The sequence below is a fragment of the Eubalaena glacialis genome, chromosome 13 (assembly GCF_028564815.1).
Source record: "Eubalaena glacialis isolate mEubGla1 chromosome 13, mEubGla1.1.hap2.+ XY, whole genome shotgun sequence".
NCBI lineage: Eukaryota > Metazoa > Chordata > Mammalia > Artiodactyla > Balaenidae > Eubalaena > Eubalaena glacialis.
In genome coordinates, this window is record NC_083728.1 from 1,463,630 (window position 1) to 1,482,508 (window position 18,879).

The following is an 18,879-nucleotide window of genomic DNA, read 5'->3' on the forward strand; positions in this document are numbered from 1 at the left end:
GGCCCTCCCGAGGCGCCTCCTGGCTGTGGGCCGGCAGGCACAGGCGTACACACACGCGTGCACAAATGCACACACACACATACACTAATGCACACACGCCGTGCACAAATGCACACTCACGGCCCCGGGTGGCCAGAGCCCCTCCTCTCAGGAGTGAAGGCACAGCAGGTTGAGTGTCTGGGGTTTGGTGACCCTACAGACTCCTGCCCGGCTCTCCCCCTACTGCACTCAGGGTTGGTGTCGGCTCTAGGATCCTGCCAGGGCCACCCGGGCTGGGGACGTGTCTGAGCCTGGCTGCACCAGATAACACACAGCGGGGCCCGGCCATCCTCCCACCCATCTTTGCTAACAGTGCCCTCCCCGCCAACAAACATTTTCACCTGGAATCCACGGAGCCCGACCCAGGGCCCAACACTGGCATTGGGAAGGGTTGAGGGGCCGCACCCAGCTCCAAGGTGACACTCAGGACCAGGAACGGCAGTGACGGGAGGGGGCTGGGCCCAGCTACCGCACAGCAGGCCCAGTGCCCCCAGATCCTGGTTTCTCCCTCCCCTATTCTGCGAGGCGGTGACAGAAGTGTGACCAGACTCGGATTCCAGGAGGCTGGGGATCCCAGTTTACACGTATGCCCTAGGCCCCCCTGCTGAGCAGGACCCACCAGCACCTTCTGGGTCCCGCATCCCTTCAGGGCTCGAGCACTGAGACCCCAGACGGCTATGTTCCCATGGGAAGGGCCATCTCTCTCACTCTCTCCAAGAGTTTACAGTTTGCTGTGGGTTAGAAAGAAAGGTGTTACTCTCACATCCACGCTCACAGCAGTGAATTCACAGCGGCCGAGAGGTGGAAGCAGCCCAGTGTCCACCGATGCATGAAGAGCTGAACAACACGTGGTCCAGCCATACGATGAAGTATTATACGGACTTAAAAGGAAGGAAATCCCAGCACACGCTACAGCACGGATGAACCTTGAGGACATCGTGCTTAGCAAAATGAGTCAGTCACAAAAGGACAAATACTGTATGATACGTTTCCATGAGGTCCCTAGAAGGGTCAAGTTCATAGAGACAGAAAGCAGATGGTGGGCGCCAGGGTCTGGGGGAGGGGGAGGGGAGAGTTCCAGTTTGGGAGGAGAAAGTCATGGCGATGATGGTGGTGACAGTTGCCCAACAAGGTGAATGCAGAGCATCCCTGCGCTGCACTTAAAAACGGGCACGAGGACACACCTGTGTCCTGTGTCCTGAGGAAACCACCCTGCCGTGGGGAGTTTCCCGGGCAGGGCTCCCAGCTCAGGACGGCACAGCCTAGAAATCCACCCGAGGTTTCTCAGGAGAATCCCCAGCCGAGCAAACAGCGTGGCCTTTATGGTAAATTAACATTCTGGCTGCATCTCCGTAAACAATCAGGCCAAACCTACAGAGGCCAGACTCACTTTGTAATCGAGAATCTTTCTTTCAGATTCTTTCTGATCACAAGTGGGGGGACTGCAGGAGAAAATCTTTGCTTACATGGAAAATTAGGAGTTGTCTGATTCTAGAATCTACACAGCCAACAGCTACACCAAGCAGCTCCGACACAGACGCACAGGCGGGGTCTGTCCAGAGCAGGAGCGAGGAAACCCTACCTCGGCTGTATTTGCACATTTGTGTCAGCATCCTAGAGGATCAGTACGTTTGTTCTTGGCATTTTCCTTTGACTGTTTGAAACATTTTGCTGGTTTCCTCGAACGAGTGAAACAAATCTTTAACACACGTTTATTCTTTTCATAAGAAGGGCCTTAAATAACATTATGGTCTTCTTTTTAAATAGTTTAATAGTCATCATTTAAATAAGGCTTTGGTGTGCTCTTCCACATTCTCATAGTTTCTTTTCTCTGCATATACATCTTGCAAAATCTATTATTAATCCGCGAGACGACCGGCCCCTCTATTGTAAACAAGGAGGGGGAAAGACAAGGCGGAACGGTGGGTTCGCTGGTTCCAGGGCGTGTCCTGGCCAGGAGCGGGTGCCCACGCGCCCTCGCCAGGCACCAGGGGAGCAGGACGCATCGCCAGTGCCTGGGAATCCATGGGAGGGGACGCCGGGGGCAGGGTCCCCAACGATGCACAAGGGCCTCGAGCCCCCACTTCTGCCCACCCATCGAACTGGGGGGCCTCAGCTTGGCTGCTTGGAGAAGCAGAAACACCACAGCCCTCCCTGGCCTTCTTCTAGAGCTGTGGTCCTCAGCCAGGGGGCGGGTCCCCCGGGGACACTTGGTGATGTCAGGAGACAGGGGTGGCTGTCATGACTGGGGGGCTCATCTAGTGGGTGGGGGCCAGGGATGCTGCTAAACACTCCGCAGTGCACGGGACGGCCCACCACAGAGCATGATCCGGCCCCAAGAGCTGAGAAACAGAGCCAAGCAGGTTTTGGGGAGAGACTCCAGTGGGGCGCCCTGCCCTGCAGTGACACGGTCCCGGGGCGGGCTGACCACGTGGGGCTTGTACGGATCTACGAGGAACAGACCATGTCTGTGACGAAGCTGCTGCTACTAAAGATACTAAGCCACCCACCATGAGGTCCCACCAACCCGGAAGGAGGCTGCTACCCCCAAGGGCGGGGGAAGCGGACTGCACCCTCCTGCTGGGCTGAGGCTCCCTCTCTGCTCACACGCTGGGCCAGGAGCAAGGGGCCTCTAAGCTGAGCGCTGTCCCCGAGGCTGATGGCGCTGGGTCCTCGGGGACAGTGGGTCGGTCGGCTAGAGGTCCTCGTGGGCGGGGCTCAGGTCCACCCGCTGGGCCTTCCCGAACACCAGGAAGGTGCATAGCCCGAGGCTGCTGATGGCTGCCACCAGGTTGAACACAGACGTCCAGGAGCCCGTGGTCTCGATGAGGTAGCCGCCCAGGCACACGCCCACGACTCCTGCGCCCTCGAGAGGGGACAAGCAGGCGGGATGACAGACCATTCCCGCCCCTTTGAGGACAGCTTGGAGAGCAGCTGAGGGCGGTGGGGCCTGAGGGCATGAGCCCTGCCATCGTCACCCAGGCACTCGGCCTCTGGGGACCCTGGACCTCGGGGATTCACTCACATCTGCGGGTCAGGTGGTTGGGGACGGTTACATGCCATCGGAAGCATGAGCACCGCGGAAGGCGGCTCTGTGCTCTCCCCCGGCCAGCTCTGGGGTCTGGGCTGCCCCCCGCCACTGCTCTGACACTGTGGAGCCCCCCCCGAGGGGTGCCACATCCCACCCTGAGGGCCGAGGCAGCGGAGCAGGTGGGAGGACACAGGCGTGGGGCGGCGCCCCGGGGAACTCTGGGTTTGAAACCCGCAGGCAGGGGACCCCAGCCCACTTCTCACCTGCCAAAGCCCCAGCTGTGTTGGCCACACCTGGAACAGGACAGAGAAAACGAGGACCAGTCAGCGGAGGCCCACTGAGACCCTCCCACGGCCCACCCGCCTGGGGGTGGCCCCTGGGGGCCCTGGGAGCGGGGTTGGGGGGGAGATCAGGGTGGGGCAGCCACTTCCTGTCCAACGAGGGGCCGAGGTCCTCACCAAACAGAAAGCCGGCACAGGACGGGGCCAGGTCCTGGATATTAACGGAAATGCCGCTGCGGGAAGAGGAAAGGACGCCGGCGAGTGACCACAGGGCGGCCGCCACCCGCCAAGCCGGCGGTCGGTCCTCCGATCACCTGGGTCACGGAGGCTGGCCATGCCAGGAGCTCAGCCCCAGCCCAGCGGTTACGCGCGGGACCCACTCCCAGGATGAAACAAGACAGGGAGGCAAGTTTGCTTGGACTCACACTCATTGCTACCCGATAATTTGGAAAACGACATCAAGGTGCCGATTCCCAAAGCAAGTCAGTGCAGTTTCCCTGACTAAACACTGAGCTGCTGCGCAGGCCAGGAGGCCTGCAGAACAAGACGTGGAATCCGATGGGCTCGCTCCCTACCTTTGGTTCAAAAGATGCTGCTTGGGGACCCTCATCTCCTCTGCCAGCCCCTCCCCAAGCACCCGTTTTGTTTTCCCAAAGGCCCAGGTCCTCGCCGGCTTGATACCCTGACTGCCCTTCACCTCGTGGCTCACTTGTGGGGGCATGCCATGCGCCCACCCTCCGTGTGCGCCCCGAGCCAGGGGCCCAGGACCCGGGAGCCCAAAGGCAGCGTGGGCGGCTCTGGTGGACGAGGTACCTGGCCCTTACCTGTGGTTGAAGGTCTGCAGGCCGATGGAGGCTGATGCAAAGACCACAGACTTACAAAAGCTTGAGGTGTGGCCCAAACACAGGGCAAAAACGCTGGACAGGCCGAGGCCCATCACCTGCGGGAGAGACGAATGGGGACGGGGTGGGAGTCTCTCCCCTTCCTGGGCTGCCTGGGCCATGCTGAACGAGGGTCGGTGGGGACCCCTCCCGGGCTGGGGCCTGCCTGGAGGCCACCGGGACGAGGCTGCACGAATGATCTGGGCCCTGCTGGTCGTAGCCCATTCGACGTGAGCCGACCCAGGCCCGAAAATGGGCACCAGGACTCAGGCAAGGGCCTCAGGTCAGCCAAACCTGTCCCCAGCACTGACCCACGGTGCCCTCCAGCCACTGCGCCACACCAGCCACCTTCTAGGTCAGGGGCCCCGGGAACAAAACAGGGATGTCCGGAGGGAGAGAGCTGTCCCACGACCCTCCTACCTGCATGAACTTCCGCACAGTGATGGTCCTGTAACCTAGACGGGGAGACCAGGAGACACCCTGTCAGCCCATCTGTGCTGTCCCATTCCCCGACGGCACCCAGAGTGGGTCCCACCCTCACGGCTGCGGGGAGGGAGCGGGGAGAGGAGGGCCGGGCTGGGCTCGAGGTGGGGCAGCCTGCATCACCGTGAGCCGTGCGCACACGTGTGTGAGTGCGTGTGCACTTAGAGGGTTCCCAAGGCCGAGGCCTGGCAGACGCACCTGAGGAAGCCCACTCTATGGTTACAAAGTGCTTTCTTTGTGTTTCTACCAATTTTCTAAGTTTTCCACAAGGAGTGGGTGGTTCTCCTGTAACTAGGACAAGACTGACATTTAAGGACGCGCAGTGCAAGGTCGTGGGGAGCGCGCATGTCTGCGGGACGGTCATCCTCGGGGCGTGTGCACTCGGGTCTCAGGCCTGAGACCTCTGACCTCACCAGGTGCCCTTTCCTCCTCTGAAGAGGCTTGGGGGATGTGTCTAGCCCCCGGGGTGGAGGAATTACACCGTCGCAGTGTGAATGTGTCCCAACGTCCCCTCATGGGGAAAGAGGCTGGGGGGTGACAAGCTGAAGGCAGTCATCAGCAGAGTCAGGCCGGGAGCCGGGCTCCACAGGCCCACCTGGCTGGCTCTAAGGGCCAGGGGTCCCACTCTCACGGCCTGGTCCTCGGGGGCGTGGCCTCGTCCCATCGCTACAGGTGCACCACAGGAGGGGTGCCTCTCCGCCCCCCAAAGTGAGGCAAGGCCCAGGCATGGCTCCCTGACCGGCCCCTCCCCCAGGGCTCACCCTGATTGATGAGACGGTCTGAGAGAAGCCCGCTGAACAGACTGGCAGGAATGGCCACCAGCCAGGGCACCACGTTGAAGACCCAGCCCTGCAGGGAGGAGGGTGCAGGGGCCTCAGAGGCCGCCAGGGCGGGTGCCCAACCACGGGGAGAGGACGAACAGGCCAGGCGTTCGCCCACGCCCACCACTGCCCACCAGGCTCTCTGCCCACAGGCTGGGCCTCCGAGATCCTAACTCATCCCCGACCTTGACTGAGCGCTGGGCCCTCGAGCGCTGTCACCCCTGCAGGCAGAACCTCCCTCATGGCTCCCCACACCAGGGGGCAGAGCTGGGGGGCCGCACCCCGCCCAGGGTGTGCAGCCAGGGGGTCCTGGTCACCAGAATTGGGAGGGTAGCCGGGCGGCCGGGGTGCAGTCAGCCAGGCTGACCAGCAGGTGACATCTGTGCCCACATCACGGCCCCTGCGTGCCCCCCTCCCCCAGGAAGGACTGTCCGCAGACGGGCGGGCAGCCGGGGCAGCAGCTGGGCCTCTCTTGCGTGCACCCAGGTGCGGGCGCTGAGCCGAGAGGCGTCAGAACCGCCAGAGCTCAGCGGAAGGAACCCAGGGCCCCTCTGCATGTGCTTCGCGGCGCCCCCCAACCCTGCGAGCTGCCGGGCGGCCAACCCACCTTGGAGCTGGGGAAGGTCTCCTTAAAGAAGGTCGGCAGCCAGGAGAGGAGGATGAAGAAGGAGCAGGCCGCCGAGAGCTGGGAGATGATGGCCGCCCTGGGGGGGCGGGGGCCAGGCTCAGGGTCCACACCCCCCAGCCCCCTCCCCACACCCGGGCAGCCAGGAGCCTGAGGGCGCGGAGCCCAGAGTGGAGCCGCCCCCGTGTGGGCCGCTCGCCCTGTGGCCGAGGTCCCCAGGGCCCCAAAACCCATCCCCGCAGCAGCCCGGCTCACCAGACAGAAGGCTTTCGGAAGAGCTGTCTCCAGGGCACCTTGGTGTGTCTGGACACCGGCAGGCCCTGCGCCAGGACGCCCAAGGCCAGGATGAGATCTGAAGGGCAAGACATCTCCACGTGAAAGCCATTCAAAGAGGGTGGACGGCTCTGCCCCCACAGGCCAGAAGCTGGGGGCGGCTCGTGGGTCCCCAGCTGCGCCTGGGGGCCATCCTGTCCTCTCCGCCAGAGCCTGGGGTCGGCAGCATCTGCCTTCGAGGGTGGACAGTAGTGTTGGCCATCTGTCCCCTGAGTCCTCAAACCCTCCAGGCCCCACTCCTGTCACCGGGAGCCACCTCTACCCCTGCAATCTGCCTCTGCCGGCTGGGCAGCCCCCTGCACGTCTGCGTTCACCCAGCGACTCTCACACCAGACTTGACCGTAGCCGGCTGAGACTCAGGGAGTGGGCGTCTTCTGTGAGGCTCTACCTAGGGGATCCTGGGGCCCCCGAGCTGGCCTGCTCTTGGGGGTTCGGTGGCCGCTCGCTGGAGGGGACAAGGCGCCAGGGCTCCCGCCCTTCCCGGGCAGCAGCGCATACCTTTCTCACCCAGCAGACACCTGTACACGTAACACACCCACAGCAGGGTGAGCCCACCCGAGAAATAGAAGACGCTCGGCCAGCCGTACCAGTCCAGGAGCAGGGAGCCCACGGCCCCCGTCACCAGCGTCCTGGAACGACAGGGAGGGGCGTGGCTGGGACCCTCGCTTCACTGGGGCGCGGAGACGTCTCCGAGACCCCCACCCCGGATGAGCTGAGTCCCTAGAAAAGAGGGCATTTCTATCCCCTGTGAGGCAACTGCCCGGAAGGCTGGTCCCCACGCAGCTTGCTAGGGATGTGATAAATGGAATATTTCCTGCCATATCAACAAACAAAGGATGTCACAGTCATCAACGATTGCAGCCCTCCAACGTGAGCCGGTGAGCCCTGAGGAAACTCAGGGCTGAAAAGAATACCTGCCATCCAGCAGCCATCAGACTGCAGTCACTCCCTGTGGTGAGCCCTGCAGAAACTCAGGATGTGAAAATACAGGACACAGGCCCCAGAGAGCTGAGGTGCACATCAAAGGAGTGATTTCAGTGAGCCCAGACTCTTGCATCTTCCCAGACATAGAAAAGCGCTAAATTCCTAAACTTGAGAGATCGGGTTTTCTTTAATTAACAATAATTTTTTGACCATTACCTGCCCTTTTGCTGCAAAACTCCTCTATATCCTGGCTCCTCCCCTCACCTCCTGGGAGCAGTTTCTCTGAAATGCTGTCTCCCGGGCTGCAGCCTTCATTTTGCCCCAAATCAAGCTTAACCCGCAACTCTCGTGTGCATTTTTTTAAGACAGATGCAAGCTTTCCGGGGACTCCCGGTGCCGTGGGGGCCAGCGTGGACGTGGCAGCCGTGACATGGCACAGGGGTCCTGTGTTGCCCTAGTATGTCCTTACTAGGCCTCCCAGTTGGCCTACAGTTGTGTGTGGATCCTTTTAAAATGAAAAAGGCAACGGGAAGACAGCGGTGCCAAGAACATGCTGAAACATAAGACCTCCTCGCTGTTTTCAGCTGCTCATTTCAGAGAGGATGAAATTTCAAAAAGATTTCAAAATGCAAAAACAACCACCCAACCCAACCGCCTCCCCATGTCCTGCCAATGCTATTGTCCCAAATATGCCCTTGGGGCCACCCCTCCCCGAGGCTGGCCTGTGTGTTCAGAGGCTACCCCCCAGCTGCCCCCCACCTGCTGAGGCTTGGCCAGGAGACAGTTAAAGAAGAAAGAAGAAGGAGAAAGGCTTTCCCCCAAGGCCAGTGGAGGGATGCCTCCTGCTCTGAGCCTCCATTCCCCCATCTGCGGGGACGGGGTGGGCACAGTCTCTCCCTGTACCTCCCCTGCACCCCACCCCTGCCCGGAAGGCCCAGGTCACCCAGTGAGACGGGATTTCAGATAAACAATGAAACTCTCCTATCCGTATATTGCTTCTCTGAAAATCACGTCACTGGGCCCCCTGGGTTTCTATCTGGGCCGCTCCCAGCCCCCCAGTAGGCACCCCTCACCTCTCTGCATTCTGCCTGGACCTCGGCAGCAGTAACGTGAGGGCCCTGAGCCCGGGGGTCGTGAAGCCCCGATAGGACAGCAAGACGTCCTTCCAGCCCCAGTGTGGTCGCCCCACGGAGGGTCTGGCACTCTGAGGGGCGCAGTGGGGAGGGGCACAGGTCTGGACCTTTCACGTCTGGACCGTGACGGGTACCCTCTGGGGCGAACGCAGGCCACCCCCCCCATCGGGACGGGCACCCCATCCAGTTCTGTCAGCACAGATGGAAGGGAACTTAACACCCCAGCCCATGTGCCAGAGCCCCAAAGCTCTGGTCACCTGCCGCTGGCCCGAGAGGGACAGAGCGTGCACGGAGATGGGGGGTGCCAAGTGCCTCCCAGAGCACAGAGTCACCAGACCTGCGTCACCCTGTCCCAGATGTGCACGTGGCCTGTCCCCACCGGACGCACCGAGGCGCTCTGCCAGGCGCACGCCCTTCGCCTCCCCACACCGCCCCGCCCCGGCTCGGCCCCCCCCAGGCTGGGACTTACCCAAACTGGGAGCCGGCACCCACGGTGCTGTAGGTGAAGGCTCGCTCGCTCTCCCGCACCTTCTGGGACAGCAGGCTGGTCAGCGCAGGGAAGTAAACCCCTGGGGCGGCAGAGAAGGCAGAGGCCCGCGTGGAGCTCTGTCCCGCCAGGGTGGCCAGCGGAGGGGTGAGACGCGGGCTGGAAGCTCCGCGGGGCCCTCGGTGATTATTCAAGCCCGGGTCTCCTTCCTCCCGCTGTCACCCCCAGGGACCAGCAGGGCTGGGCTTTTCCCAACACTCAGCTAAGGAGACACTCAGCTTGGGGAGCGGGGGGTTCGCTCGAGGTCCTGCCACCAGGACGGCTGCAGGGGGACTTCTGGGCCCAAGCTGGCGCTCCTCCACTGTCACGCCAGCTCCCAGAGCCACACGGCTCCAGAGTCCTGGCACCAACATGCAGAAGCACACACACAGGTGACAAGTGACAAGTGCACACGCACACACACTGACACACACGGTGCTTGTACGTCGGTGAGACCTGAACAGCCCCGTGGAACTGCACTGCCAGGTCCTGGATGTGACATTGCCCTGTAGCTACGTGAGATGTCACCACGCAGAGGTGGGGGAGGGAGCTCGGGACCTCCCTGTACATTTCACTGCAACTTCCTGTAAAGCTATAATTATTTTAAAATCTAGTTTAAAAAAAAAAAAAACTGCATTGGCGACTGCAGCTCTTGCTCGTTACACTGTGCTTTTCTCCAAAAGCACCTGGGGAAGCTCAGAGGCCAGGGCACATAGGGACAGGACTTGGTCCCTGCCTTCCCTTTGGGGCCCCGGGCCCCAGCTCACACCATGTGGGGAGCACGTGGGGTGAATTCAAAGGAGCGCAGGCGCTGGGCTGCCTGGACCACCAGGACCACCTGTGGGCTGGCCCGGTGGGGCTGATCAGCAAACAGGCAGAGGCCAATTCCAGGATGTACATCTGGGGTCCTGGGGGTACGGGCTACAGGCCCACGCCCTACCAGAGATCTGGGAAGTGGGGAGGTGTGGTGAGGAAGGGGTCACGTCCAGAGGACGGATGCTGTCAGATGCTGTGCTGGTGTAGGGTAGCTCAGAAGGCCGTCCCACTCCCTGGAGGGTGGGCGTCCGCCCCTGCCACCAGCTCCCCCAGGCCACTGGAGATCTTTGAGGGGGGCTCTCTTCAGAAGTGTAATATCCCCAAAGAATGAGAGCGGGGGACTTGGGAAAGCTGGCATCCCCTCAGCCTGCTGGCCCGGCCAGTGCGGATGTGGCCTCTGACTGGCAGCACACAGAAACTGGGCACGTGCCCACCATGCGGCTGGTGGAGCCGACGGTGCCGCGTGGCAACCTGGCTCACACCAGATCCCTGGAGCGGAAGTTTTGGCAGAGGAGGACACGTGACATTAAAACGTGCCAGCCAGACTGTGAAGTGACTCTAGACACGGAAAGTGCCTTGGGCGCGACGGCATCGAAGCACAAACAAACCCCGGTGCAGGGAAGTGAAGCCGAGAGCCGGCAGCCCGCCAGCGGGGACGGCCCGAGCTGTCCGCCTGCCAGGCAGGAGAGCCCATGACCTCATCAGCAGCAGCGCTGCAGCACTGATGCACCCGCTCTGATCTGAGGCACACCACACGCAGGGGCACACACGAGGACACATGTGCACGCCCATGAGCACCCACCTGAACACGCGCCCGTGCACACAGGTACACATGCACGTACATATGTGTGCACACACACCCGTGTACACACTCCCCTTGCTCTGCGGCGCGTGGGCCAGAGGTCCAATGCTGGCAGCATGGGGGCAGCCCCCTGCAGCCCCCCTACCTTGGAGCAAGCCCGTGAGGATGCGAGAGAAGGTCATGAAGGCCAGGTGGGCGCTGCCGAGGTGGGAGAGCAGCGGGGTGGCGGCGGTGATGAAGCCCCAGGCGGAAGCCGACAGCAGGATGACCTTCTCACCCCCGATCCTGCACGGGGCACAAGAGGGCAGTGATGGGGAGCTGTGCGGCTGGGCTGCAGGCTGGACCAGGAGACCCTACCGTGGAGGAACCCCGGGAGGGGGCCGGCGCCATCCGTCGCTTGGAGCTGCCCTCTGGGGTGGGCACTGCAGCCATATCCCCTCTGCAGAGGAGGCCGAGGCTGAGCGCGCAGGGTACAGCCTGGCCCCTCTGTCCCCACGGGCCCCAGAGCTGCCTCGTTGGATGCCGGTTGCTCCCCAGGGAACCAAGCACCCAAGACGAGCTGAGCGCCGGCCACAGCCCACCCCTGCGCGGACCTCGGGTCTCCCAGCCCCCGTTTTGCTGTGGGTGGGGCCTCCCCCCCATTCCCTTCCTAGGAGCCACCTCCCCCAGCCCTGCAGCAGGGGGAGGGATTACCGGTCCCCCAGGTGGCCACCCACCACCTGAGTCAGGCAGTAGCCCCAGAAGAAGCTGCTGAGCACGACACCGGCCTCTTTCTTGTTCCAGCCGAAGTCCTGGCTCATGGTGGCGGCACAGACGGGCATGCTGGCACGGGCGCAGTACAGCAGGCATGTCCCCAGAAGCAGTGTCCCTGTCCACACCTGGCACTCAGGTCTGGGGAGAGAAGGGCCCGGTCAGGCCCAGGAGAGGCTGTTGGATGGCGCACCTCGGCCACCTCTCAAACGTCCACCTGCTCATGTCTGGTGACTCCTGGGAGAAACGGGCAGACACAAGAAACGATGCACAGGGTCCCTCAAGCAGCAGAGGTGGGAGCGCCCAGATGGCCATCGCAGGGCAGGTTGAATAGCCGCAGCTGGGGAGGTGCTGCTCTCCGGGACCCGGGCTCTCAGTTTCCATGGACCAAAGGCCCAGGAAGGCAGCCAGGCTGACAGCGGGTAACCGGCCAAGGGGGCGATGGGCTGGGCAAGAGGACCCCAGCCGCGGCAGAAAGGGAGGGTACCACAGCACCACGGGCCCCCGCAGGGTCTCCAGGAGAGCTGGGTCTGCCCAGCAGACCACCTTGGGGCAGGCAGGCCCTGGGAGGAGGCTGGGCAGCAGTGAGGCAGCCCTGGCCGCCTGGGAAGGTTGCCAGACCAAGTCCATACGGTCCCCAAAACTCCTGGCCAGCACCCTCGACTGTCAGTCACCAAACCAGGAAGTCAGAAACTGCCAGAGCCCGGAGGAGCCCAGGAGACTCAGGTGCCTGTGGGACCCTGGGTGGGGTCCTGGGACATCGGGGGAAAGTGCAGAACCCGAGCACAGCATGGGCTTTGGTAGCAGTACTGCCCACGGCGGTCCAGCACTGATGGGGACAAATGGACACTGACCTAGGACGTGAATGGGGGACACTGGTGTGGAGCGTGTGGCAGTATGTATTGCCTTTGCGGTAGCTCTGTAAATCTAGAACTGTCCTAAAAGACAAAGTTTGGGGAGGGGGGATTGGTATTTTTTTTAACGAAAAAGAGAGAGAGGAGACTCAGTGCTCTTTGTGCAGGTGGGGGGGGGGCCCACTGGGGGATGGCCTGGGGGAGGGGGACCACTAGTGACTTGCGATGTCTTTGCACAGGGCGGGGATGTCCCCTGAGGGTGGGGGTCACAACTGGGGGGTGGTGGGTCGGGAGAGTGGACAGGCCTTGAACAGTCTCAGTGGGGTCTTGGGGGTCCTGCCTGCACCTGGACCCACCTGCCCAACTGGGGCAAGGGTTCTCCCCGGGGTGGGGAGGAGGGTGGTGGCGTGAGACGCACGAAGGGAAGAAGCTCAGGCTGTGGGGAAGGCACCGGGCAGGGGCTCCAAGCCCGGGGCCCCCGGAGGCCTGCCGGAAGCAGCCCGAGGCATTAGTGCTGTACGGCCTTGGGGAGGCCACTGGGCAGGTGTCCAGGAGGGTGAGGCCGGCAGGAGCCGCATGGGCAGTTCTCAGAACAGAGGGGAGGATGCCTCTCACCTGGCGGATGAGCCAGGACACTGGAGTCTCACCCTCGCTCCCCAAACCCCTTTGGACCCCTGTCTGGACCTGGCGGGGGCTCCCCAGCCGGCCGGGCACGTGCAAAGAACAGCCAATGGGGCCCAGGGCAGTGGAAGCTTGGACTCCATCTGCAGACACGGGCAGGTCCCCTGCCTGTGGGCCCCACCCAGGCTCGGGCTGTGAGCCGACTCTGGGGGGACAGTCCAGGGTGAGGCCAGGACCACCCCTGGGAGGGCCGGAGCCCTCGCCTGCACGCCTCCCGGGGGTGAGAGACCTTGGAGGCCCTGAGGATCTTGCCCGCTGGCAGGCGGCACCCGTACCATGAACCTGATAAGTGGGCGCGACGGCCGTGTCCATTATCTCCGGGGCAGGACCGCTGGGCCAGTAGCGAAGCGGGGCTGCCTCCCACCCCCTCTGGCCAGCGCCCTCCTCCTGACAGGGTGGACCCCGGACCCCTGGCGCTGGGGGAAAGTTTCCGGGCGGGAAGGAGCTGCTGTCCTGGACCTGGTCACAGCCGGGGCGGGGGGTGGGTGGTGGCACATGGGGCCCGTCCGCCGGCCTCCCGAGCTTCAGTTTCCTCGGTGAAGACGGACTCATGTCCCTGACGCCCAGCTCCTTCTCGGGTCAGTGAGCAGCAAGGTGACCCACCAGTTCCTGGAGCCCCAACAAGGAGCTGTCGACTGGCCAGCGGGTTGGGGGGTGCCTGGCACCAGCGTCCCCCTCCTTCGCGGGCACCTCCCCCGGCTCCGCTCCCCCTGGCACATCAGTGTACTTGTCCACAGTCCGGGGAGCGAGTCGCGGAGCCTTCCCCGTGTCTCAGGCCTGCAGAGGCCCTCCCCGTCCCCGCTGCTGCCCTCACAGCCGGGGAGCTGTCGCCCCCCGGAGGCTGCAGCGTCTGGCAATCCCACCGGTGGAGACAGCTGATTCCAGGCTCGAGCCCCTCCCTCGGGGGGTTTGGGGTGAATGAGCCCGGCCTGCTGTCCCCAGACAGAGCCGTGTTTGTGGGCGGCGCCTGGTTTGGAGTTTGGGAATTACAGTCCAAAGTGCTCTGCAGCCCTCAGTGATGTGTGTGGTCTGATGTGGTGACCATCTCTCCCGGAGGAGAGACTTGGGTGCCGTTCTGGGCCCGGGCCTGACTCGGGGAAACCCGCCCTTCCCTGTGCCTCAGTTTCCCCATGTGCGCTGGACCACGGATTTCAAACTGGGTCTCTGGGTGCCTGGAGGGGTGCCATGGGTGGGGCTCCCAGGCAGCACTCTTGGACGAGTTGCTTTTTATATTAGAACTTCCTATATGAGTCCAGTGGGAAATAGTGTCCCGTGCTGGAAAGCCTGCCGTTCTGCAGTTCCAGGAGCCGGCCGCTGGACCGTGCCTCGGCCGAGGCTGGGGGCTGCTCCCTTCGGAAACTGCCCAGTGACCCTCAGTGATGAGGGAGGGGCCATCACGCCCCCACCCTCCTTCCTGGTTCGTAAAGTGTGCCTGGAATGACTCAGAAGCCAAGGCGGTGAGGACGACGGTAGCACAGCGCATGCGGCAGGTCTCGGTGGCCTCCCCCCTGGAGAGGCTAAGGTGGCGGGAGGGGGCGGAACCCCACGGGGCAGCTCGCGGACTCACCTGGGGCCTGGTGGTCCCAGATGCTAGTTTCCTTTACAGAACCAAAGACTGTGAGGGGCGGGGCGGGGGCTCTGCCAGGCCAGCGAGCCCCCAGGAGGCACCAGCTCAATCAATGTCTGAGTTTATGACATGCGACCCCTGGGGGTTCAGGGCCCGTCTCCTCCGCGGCTCCAACCGTGGGAATGATACCCTCAGTCCACCCTCTTGCCCCCCGTTTCCCAGCCCAGCACTTCAGGCCTTCGGGGACACCGCTCCCTCTGAGCAAACATCCCGCCAGGCCTAGTGGGAGGCACAGTCCAAACTGCCCACCAAGACCAGCCCAGCCGGCCACCCGGGCCCACCCGGAGGGAGCCAGCAGAGGACTCATAAGCCCAGCCCTGCCGCGGCCGCCGAGCCCGTCCAGGGCCACCCACACGGCCCTGCAGGCGAGCCCTCGGCAAGCACACACTCACGGGTTGGTGCACAAGGGGAGCGACAGGGGCTGGGGAGCAAGGCTTTCAACTCCCCACGAACAGCCACAGCCCGAAGTTGCCTTCAAAAGGAAGTTTTATTCCTTTATGGGGTCAGAGCGGCGGAGGGTCACCTGCGCGCAGATGGGACCGCGTCCCCGGCACCTGCCCCTCCCTCGGATGCACTGTGCCGGCACCCTGGGAGCCTGGCTCTGTTTGCTCTCTGGGTGGGAAGTCCAGTTAGAAACAGGGGAAAGCCAGATGAGACTGACCTGCTCTGGAAGGCTGGCAGGGCACCGAGAATATGGTGCTGCCCCCCGCCTCTTTGTGGCCCCGGGGGGTCAAGAAGGGCCCATCACCTTTCAGGCAACCAGCCCACTCTGAGTTTAAGGCGCTGGCATGGGACCCCCTCTGGAGCTGGTGGGCCAGGTGCTGTGTGCTTCCTCCCTGGGCCCCGGAGGCCCCTGCAGCCCTGGCCCTGAGCTGGCGGGCAGTGCCACTGGGCGGGCAAAGGGACGTCCTCCACAGCTGCTGGGGACACAGAACAGGCCAGCTGGAGGCCTGGCTGGAGGGGGTGAGCCAGACACGGCCAGCTGCCGGAGGCCCGATTAGGACGCCAGAGGCAGAATCCTGGACCTGCGGACGGGCTTGCTAGGAACACAGAAGGTCATGGCAGAATTGGCCACAAAAGGCCTGAAGACGTGCCTCCAGCCCACTCTGCCCACTCCCGAGCCTCGGGTCTGAGCCCCCAGCTCTTCAGGGTGCTTCCTGTGAACCTTCTAGAACCTTCTGCATCCTGCAAATGGCCCCTGTGCAAGAGAAGCACCCACGGCTGAGCAAACACAAGGTCACGTGGACCCTCGATTCAGAAAAGGGAAATGCATCGGTGCTGGGGGCAGAGGGCAAGCAGGGGCAGAGGGCAACCGCCGGAGAGAACGTGTGGGCCCAAGGCTGCCGACGCCCAGCTGGGACGTCCCTGGGGAGTGGCCCTGCCTCGGGGGTCATCCACATGGTGGCAGCCGCCCACGGTCGCCCTTGTCACGATTCTCATCACCTTTAGCCACTCGGGGGTGCGAACCACCTTTTCCCGCTGAGCCCCACTCCACCCAGGACCCCCGCTACCCCACCTGCAGGTGCTCCTTTCTAAACTGGGCAGGGAGGGAGACGGTGAAGGCAAAGCCAGCCAGATCCAGATCCGTTAAAGCATAACCGAGAGGGAAGTTTGCAAAACATTCTTTAGAGGTCCCGGCCCTCTGCCCAGCTGGCTGCAGAGCCGCCTGCCACCTGGTTCAGCGGGGCCTCACCTCGACAAGGAGCAGGGCGGGGAGACAGCAAGGGAGCAGAGGCAGGCCGCAGGGCGCTCCCCAGTCGGGCACTCCCCGCATGCCTGCCGCCCTCCTGGACACCTGGCAAGGAGACCCCATGCTGTGATTTGGGCTTTGGGGCTCCCGCCCTCACCGGGCCCTGTCCCAAGGGAGCCTTCTGGCTTCTGAGGCCTTCCTGTGACCAGCTCTGGGAGGCGGGTCCCGCAGGCAGCAGGGCAGGCCCCGGGGACTCGGAGCTGGAGGTGGACGGGCCTGGGGTCCACTGGAGGACCGGAGGGAGCTCTGAGCCACGGGTGGCCTGGGGGCTGCTCTGAGGGTTCGCCTCTCGTTCCTGGTCGCTGTGTGAGTCATGTTGGTGAGCAGATCCCTGTCCCAGGGCCTTCCGCACCCGGCAGTGGAAGGGGGTGACCTGCCTGGGCTCTTCCTCCCCCACAACCGACACCCCCGCGGGGACCTTGTTGGCGTCACATCTCTGGCACACGACGACGGCAAGGCTCAGCCAACTGCTGCAGGTGCCGGCGTGGCCCCCTCAAATCCCCCCAGCCCACTGCCTGCCTGCACAGGTGACACTCAGTGGGTGGTCACAGGTGGGGGCTGGGGCCTGTCAACAGGTGCAGTCCTGGGGGGTGGGGAGGCCGTGCCTGGGAGCCACCCCGCCTAGCCAGGCAGGTCCCCCAGGACAAGACACTGCTCGCACCACCCCCAGGACCGGAGCGGCCTGGAGAGAGTGCAGGGGGCTCTGGGTGGGTGGTGGGTGGCACTGGCCCTGGATGGAAGGCGGGAGGCGTGGAGGTGCAAGGCCCCCCGGGCAGAGCAAAGGTGCGGGGCAGCAGGGAGCCGTCTCTGCCCAGGACGCCCGCTCCCTCCCCTGACTGCCGCCCCGCCCCCACCCACCCCCACCCCCCCACCCCACCCCACCCCCGAGAGGCCCCACCTGGACCACTGGGTGTCCTCGGCCGCGTCCCTGCGGGCCTCGTCCGGGGCCGGCTGCATCGGGCGCAGACGGCGCGGGCACAGTGTGTCCGGGGCCGCTCCTGCCCGGCCGACCCACCGGGCAGCGCCGCCCAAGTCCACGTGTCAGTCCCAGCGGCGCTTCCGTCCGGCGTACTCCCAGGACGTGTCGCCCCCGGACGGCCACCGCGGCGGGCGGGGCGGGGCGCGCAACTTGGGTCTCCGCCCCGCTCACTCTGTCGGAAAGGCCAGGCCTGGCGCTCCCGCGGGCGGGCGGGTCAGACCCTCGCGCCCCGGGGCCTCCTCGCTGCCGGTCGCGGAAGTTCGGGGTGGCGCGGGCACTTCCCCTGCAGGCGGCAGGAAGGATGGGGCTTTGGAGGGGCTGAGCCGGAGTGATCCCAGCCCGGACACATTGCTGGCAGGGCAGCCTGCGCGCACATCCACAAATGGAGGTGGGGTGGGGTGGTCCTCACCTCGCAGGGCTGCCTACGCGTCAGGTGACCGCTCGGGGGAGTCTCACCTGTGCAAGGACAGCAAGACTCAAGGGGAACCAATTTTTAAAATGGGTCTTTGAAGGTGGGCTCCAGCCCTGTGACCCTGGACCAGCCTGGGAACCCTGGGCGGCCCAGTGCTCGCGGGGGCGGGGGGGGCGGGGGGCTGAGTGTTCCGAGTACGGACATGTGCCGGGCCCCACGCTGAGTCCTGTGGATCCTCACTCTCAGGGCTCCACCTGACCTCAGAAGGCTTCACGCCCACGTGCAGCGCACAGCCAGCACGGAGAGGCTGTGACCGTTGGGACACATAGGAAGCAGGTGGATTTCTGGGTGATTCTGCTTCCGCCAGCTGCCCCCTCTTCACCCTGCAACGCCCCCTCCACCCGCTACCCCCTCAATCCATCCTCCACACGGCAGCCTGGCGAACGTGGCCACGTCCCACCAGGAGGGAACCCTCCGAACCTACACCTCGGTCCTGGGTCTCCCCCGCCCTGCTCCATGTACGCTTGCCAACAAACTGCTGTTCTTCCATCCATACGACGCTCAACGGGGCAGAAGGATGGTGTTGGAGAGAGGTGCATTCCCCCAAAGAGCCCACGACTCGGAAAAGTGTGAGAATCGTTGTTCAGCTCAGCTACGATAGTACCCCACCCTCCTCCTGGCAGTTCACTCTCACCCACTGCCCGAGGCTCTTTGCTGATGATTTTACATACAGACCTAGAGCCACACTGTGGGGGGCATTTGTCATTTGCCTACCCAAAGCCCCTCTCCTGGAGCTGACGTTCCGGGGCATGTAGACGAAACACAAAAAGGAGACTAAGTGGGGCAGGGAAGGGTGGCTTCTGCCGTGGGACGGGCTGAGAGGCACCCCCAGAAAGACATACGAGTCAAGTCTGAGAGCAGGGAAGGAGGAGGCATGCGGGCGGGGCGGGCGGAGGCCCAGGGCCAGCTCCAGGACCGCAGGGAGCCCAGCTGGGCGAGGAGGGGGAGACAGGAAGTGGGGACAAAGTGCTGGTGAGGTCATTATTTGAACCTTACAAACACTGCTGTTCAACACTTCTGTTTTACGCTCAGGATACAACAGAACACCCAGAGATTAAGGACTCACCAGTC

General features: G+C 63.6%; 1 protein-coding gene across 2 annotated transcripts; it reads right to left on the reverse strand.

The window, feature by feature from the left end:
- Positions 1-1,750: 1,750 nt before the first annotated feature.
- SLC17A9 (solute carrier family 17 member 9) lies at positions 1,751-17,456 on the reverse strand. 2 transcript variants are annotated; one of them, XM_061208726.1, is made up of 13 exons: positions 17,256-17,456; positions 11,389-11,586; positions 10,841-10,980; positions 9,021-9,120; positions 6,993-7,123; positions 6,417-6,513; positions 6,144-6,240; positions 5,477-5,564; positions 4,653-4,687; positions 4,176-4,291; positions 3,529-3,584; positions 3,334-3,363; positions 1,751-2,905 (listed from the first exon to the last, which is right to left on the reverse strand). In XM_061208726.1, exons 1-13 carry the CDS (start codon positions 17,312-17,314, stop codon positions 2,643-2,645), a joined length of 1,410 nt encoding a protein of 469 aa, XP_061064709.1. In that variant the 5' UTR covers positions 17,315-17,456; the 3' UTR covers positions 1,751-2,642. The 2 variants fall into 2 exon arrangements, with proteins under 2 accessions (XP_061064709.1, XP_061064710.1); XM_061208727.1 differs by having other exon boundaries at positions 2,642-2,898.
- Between the last annotated feature and the right edge of the window lie 1,423 nt (positions 17,457-18,879).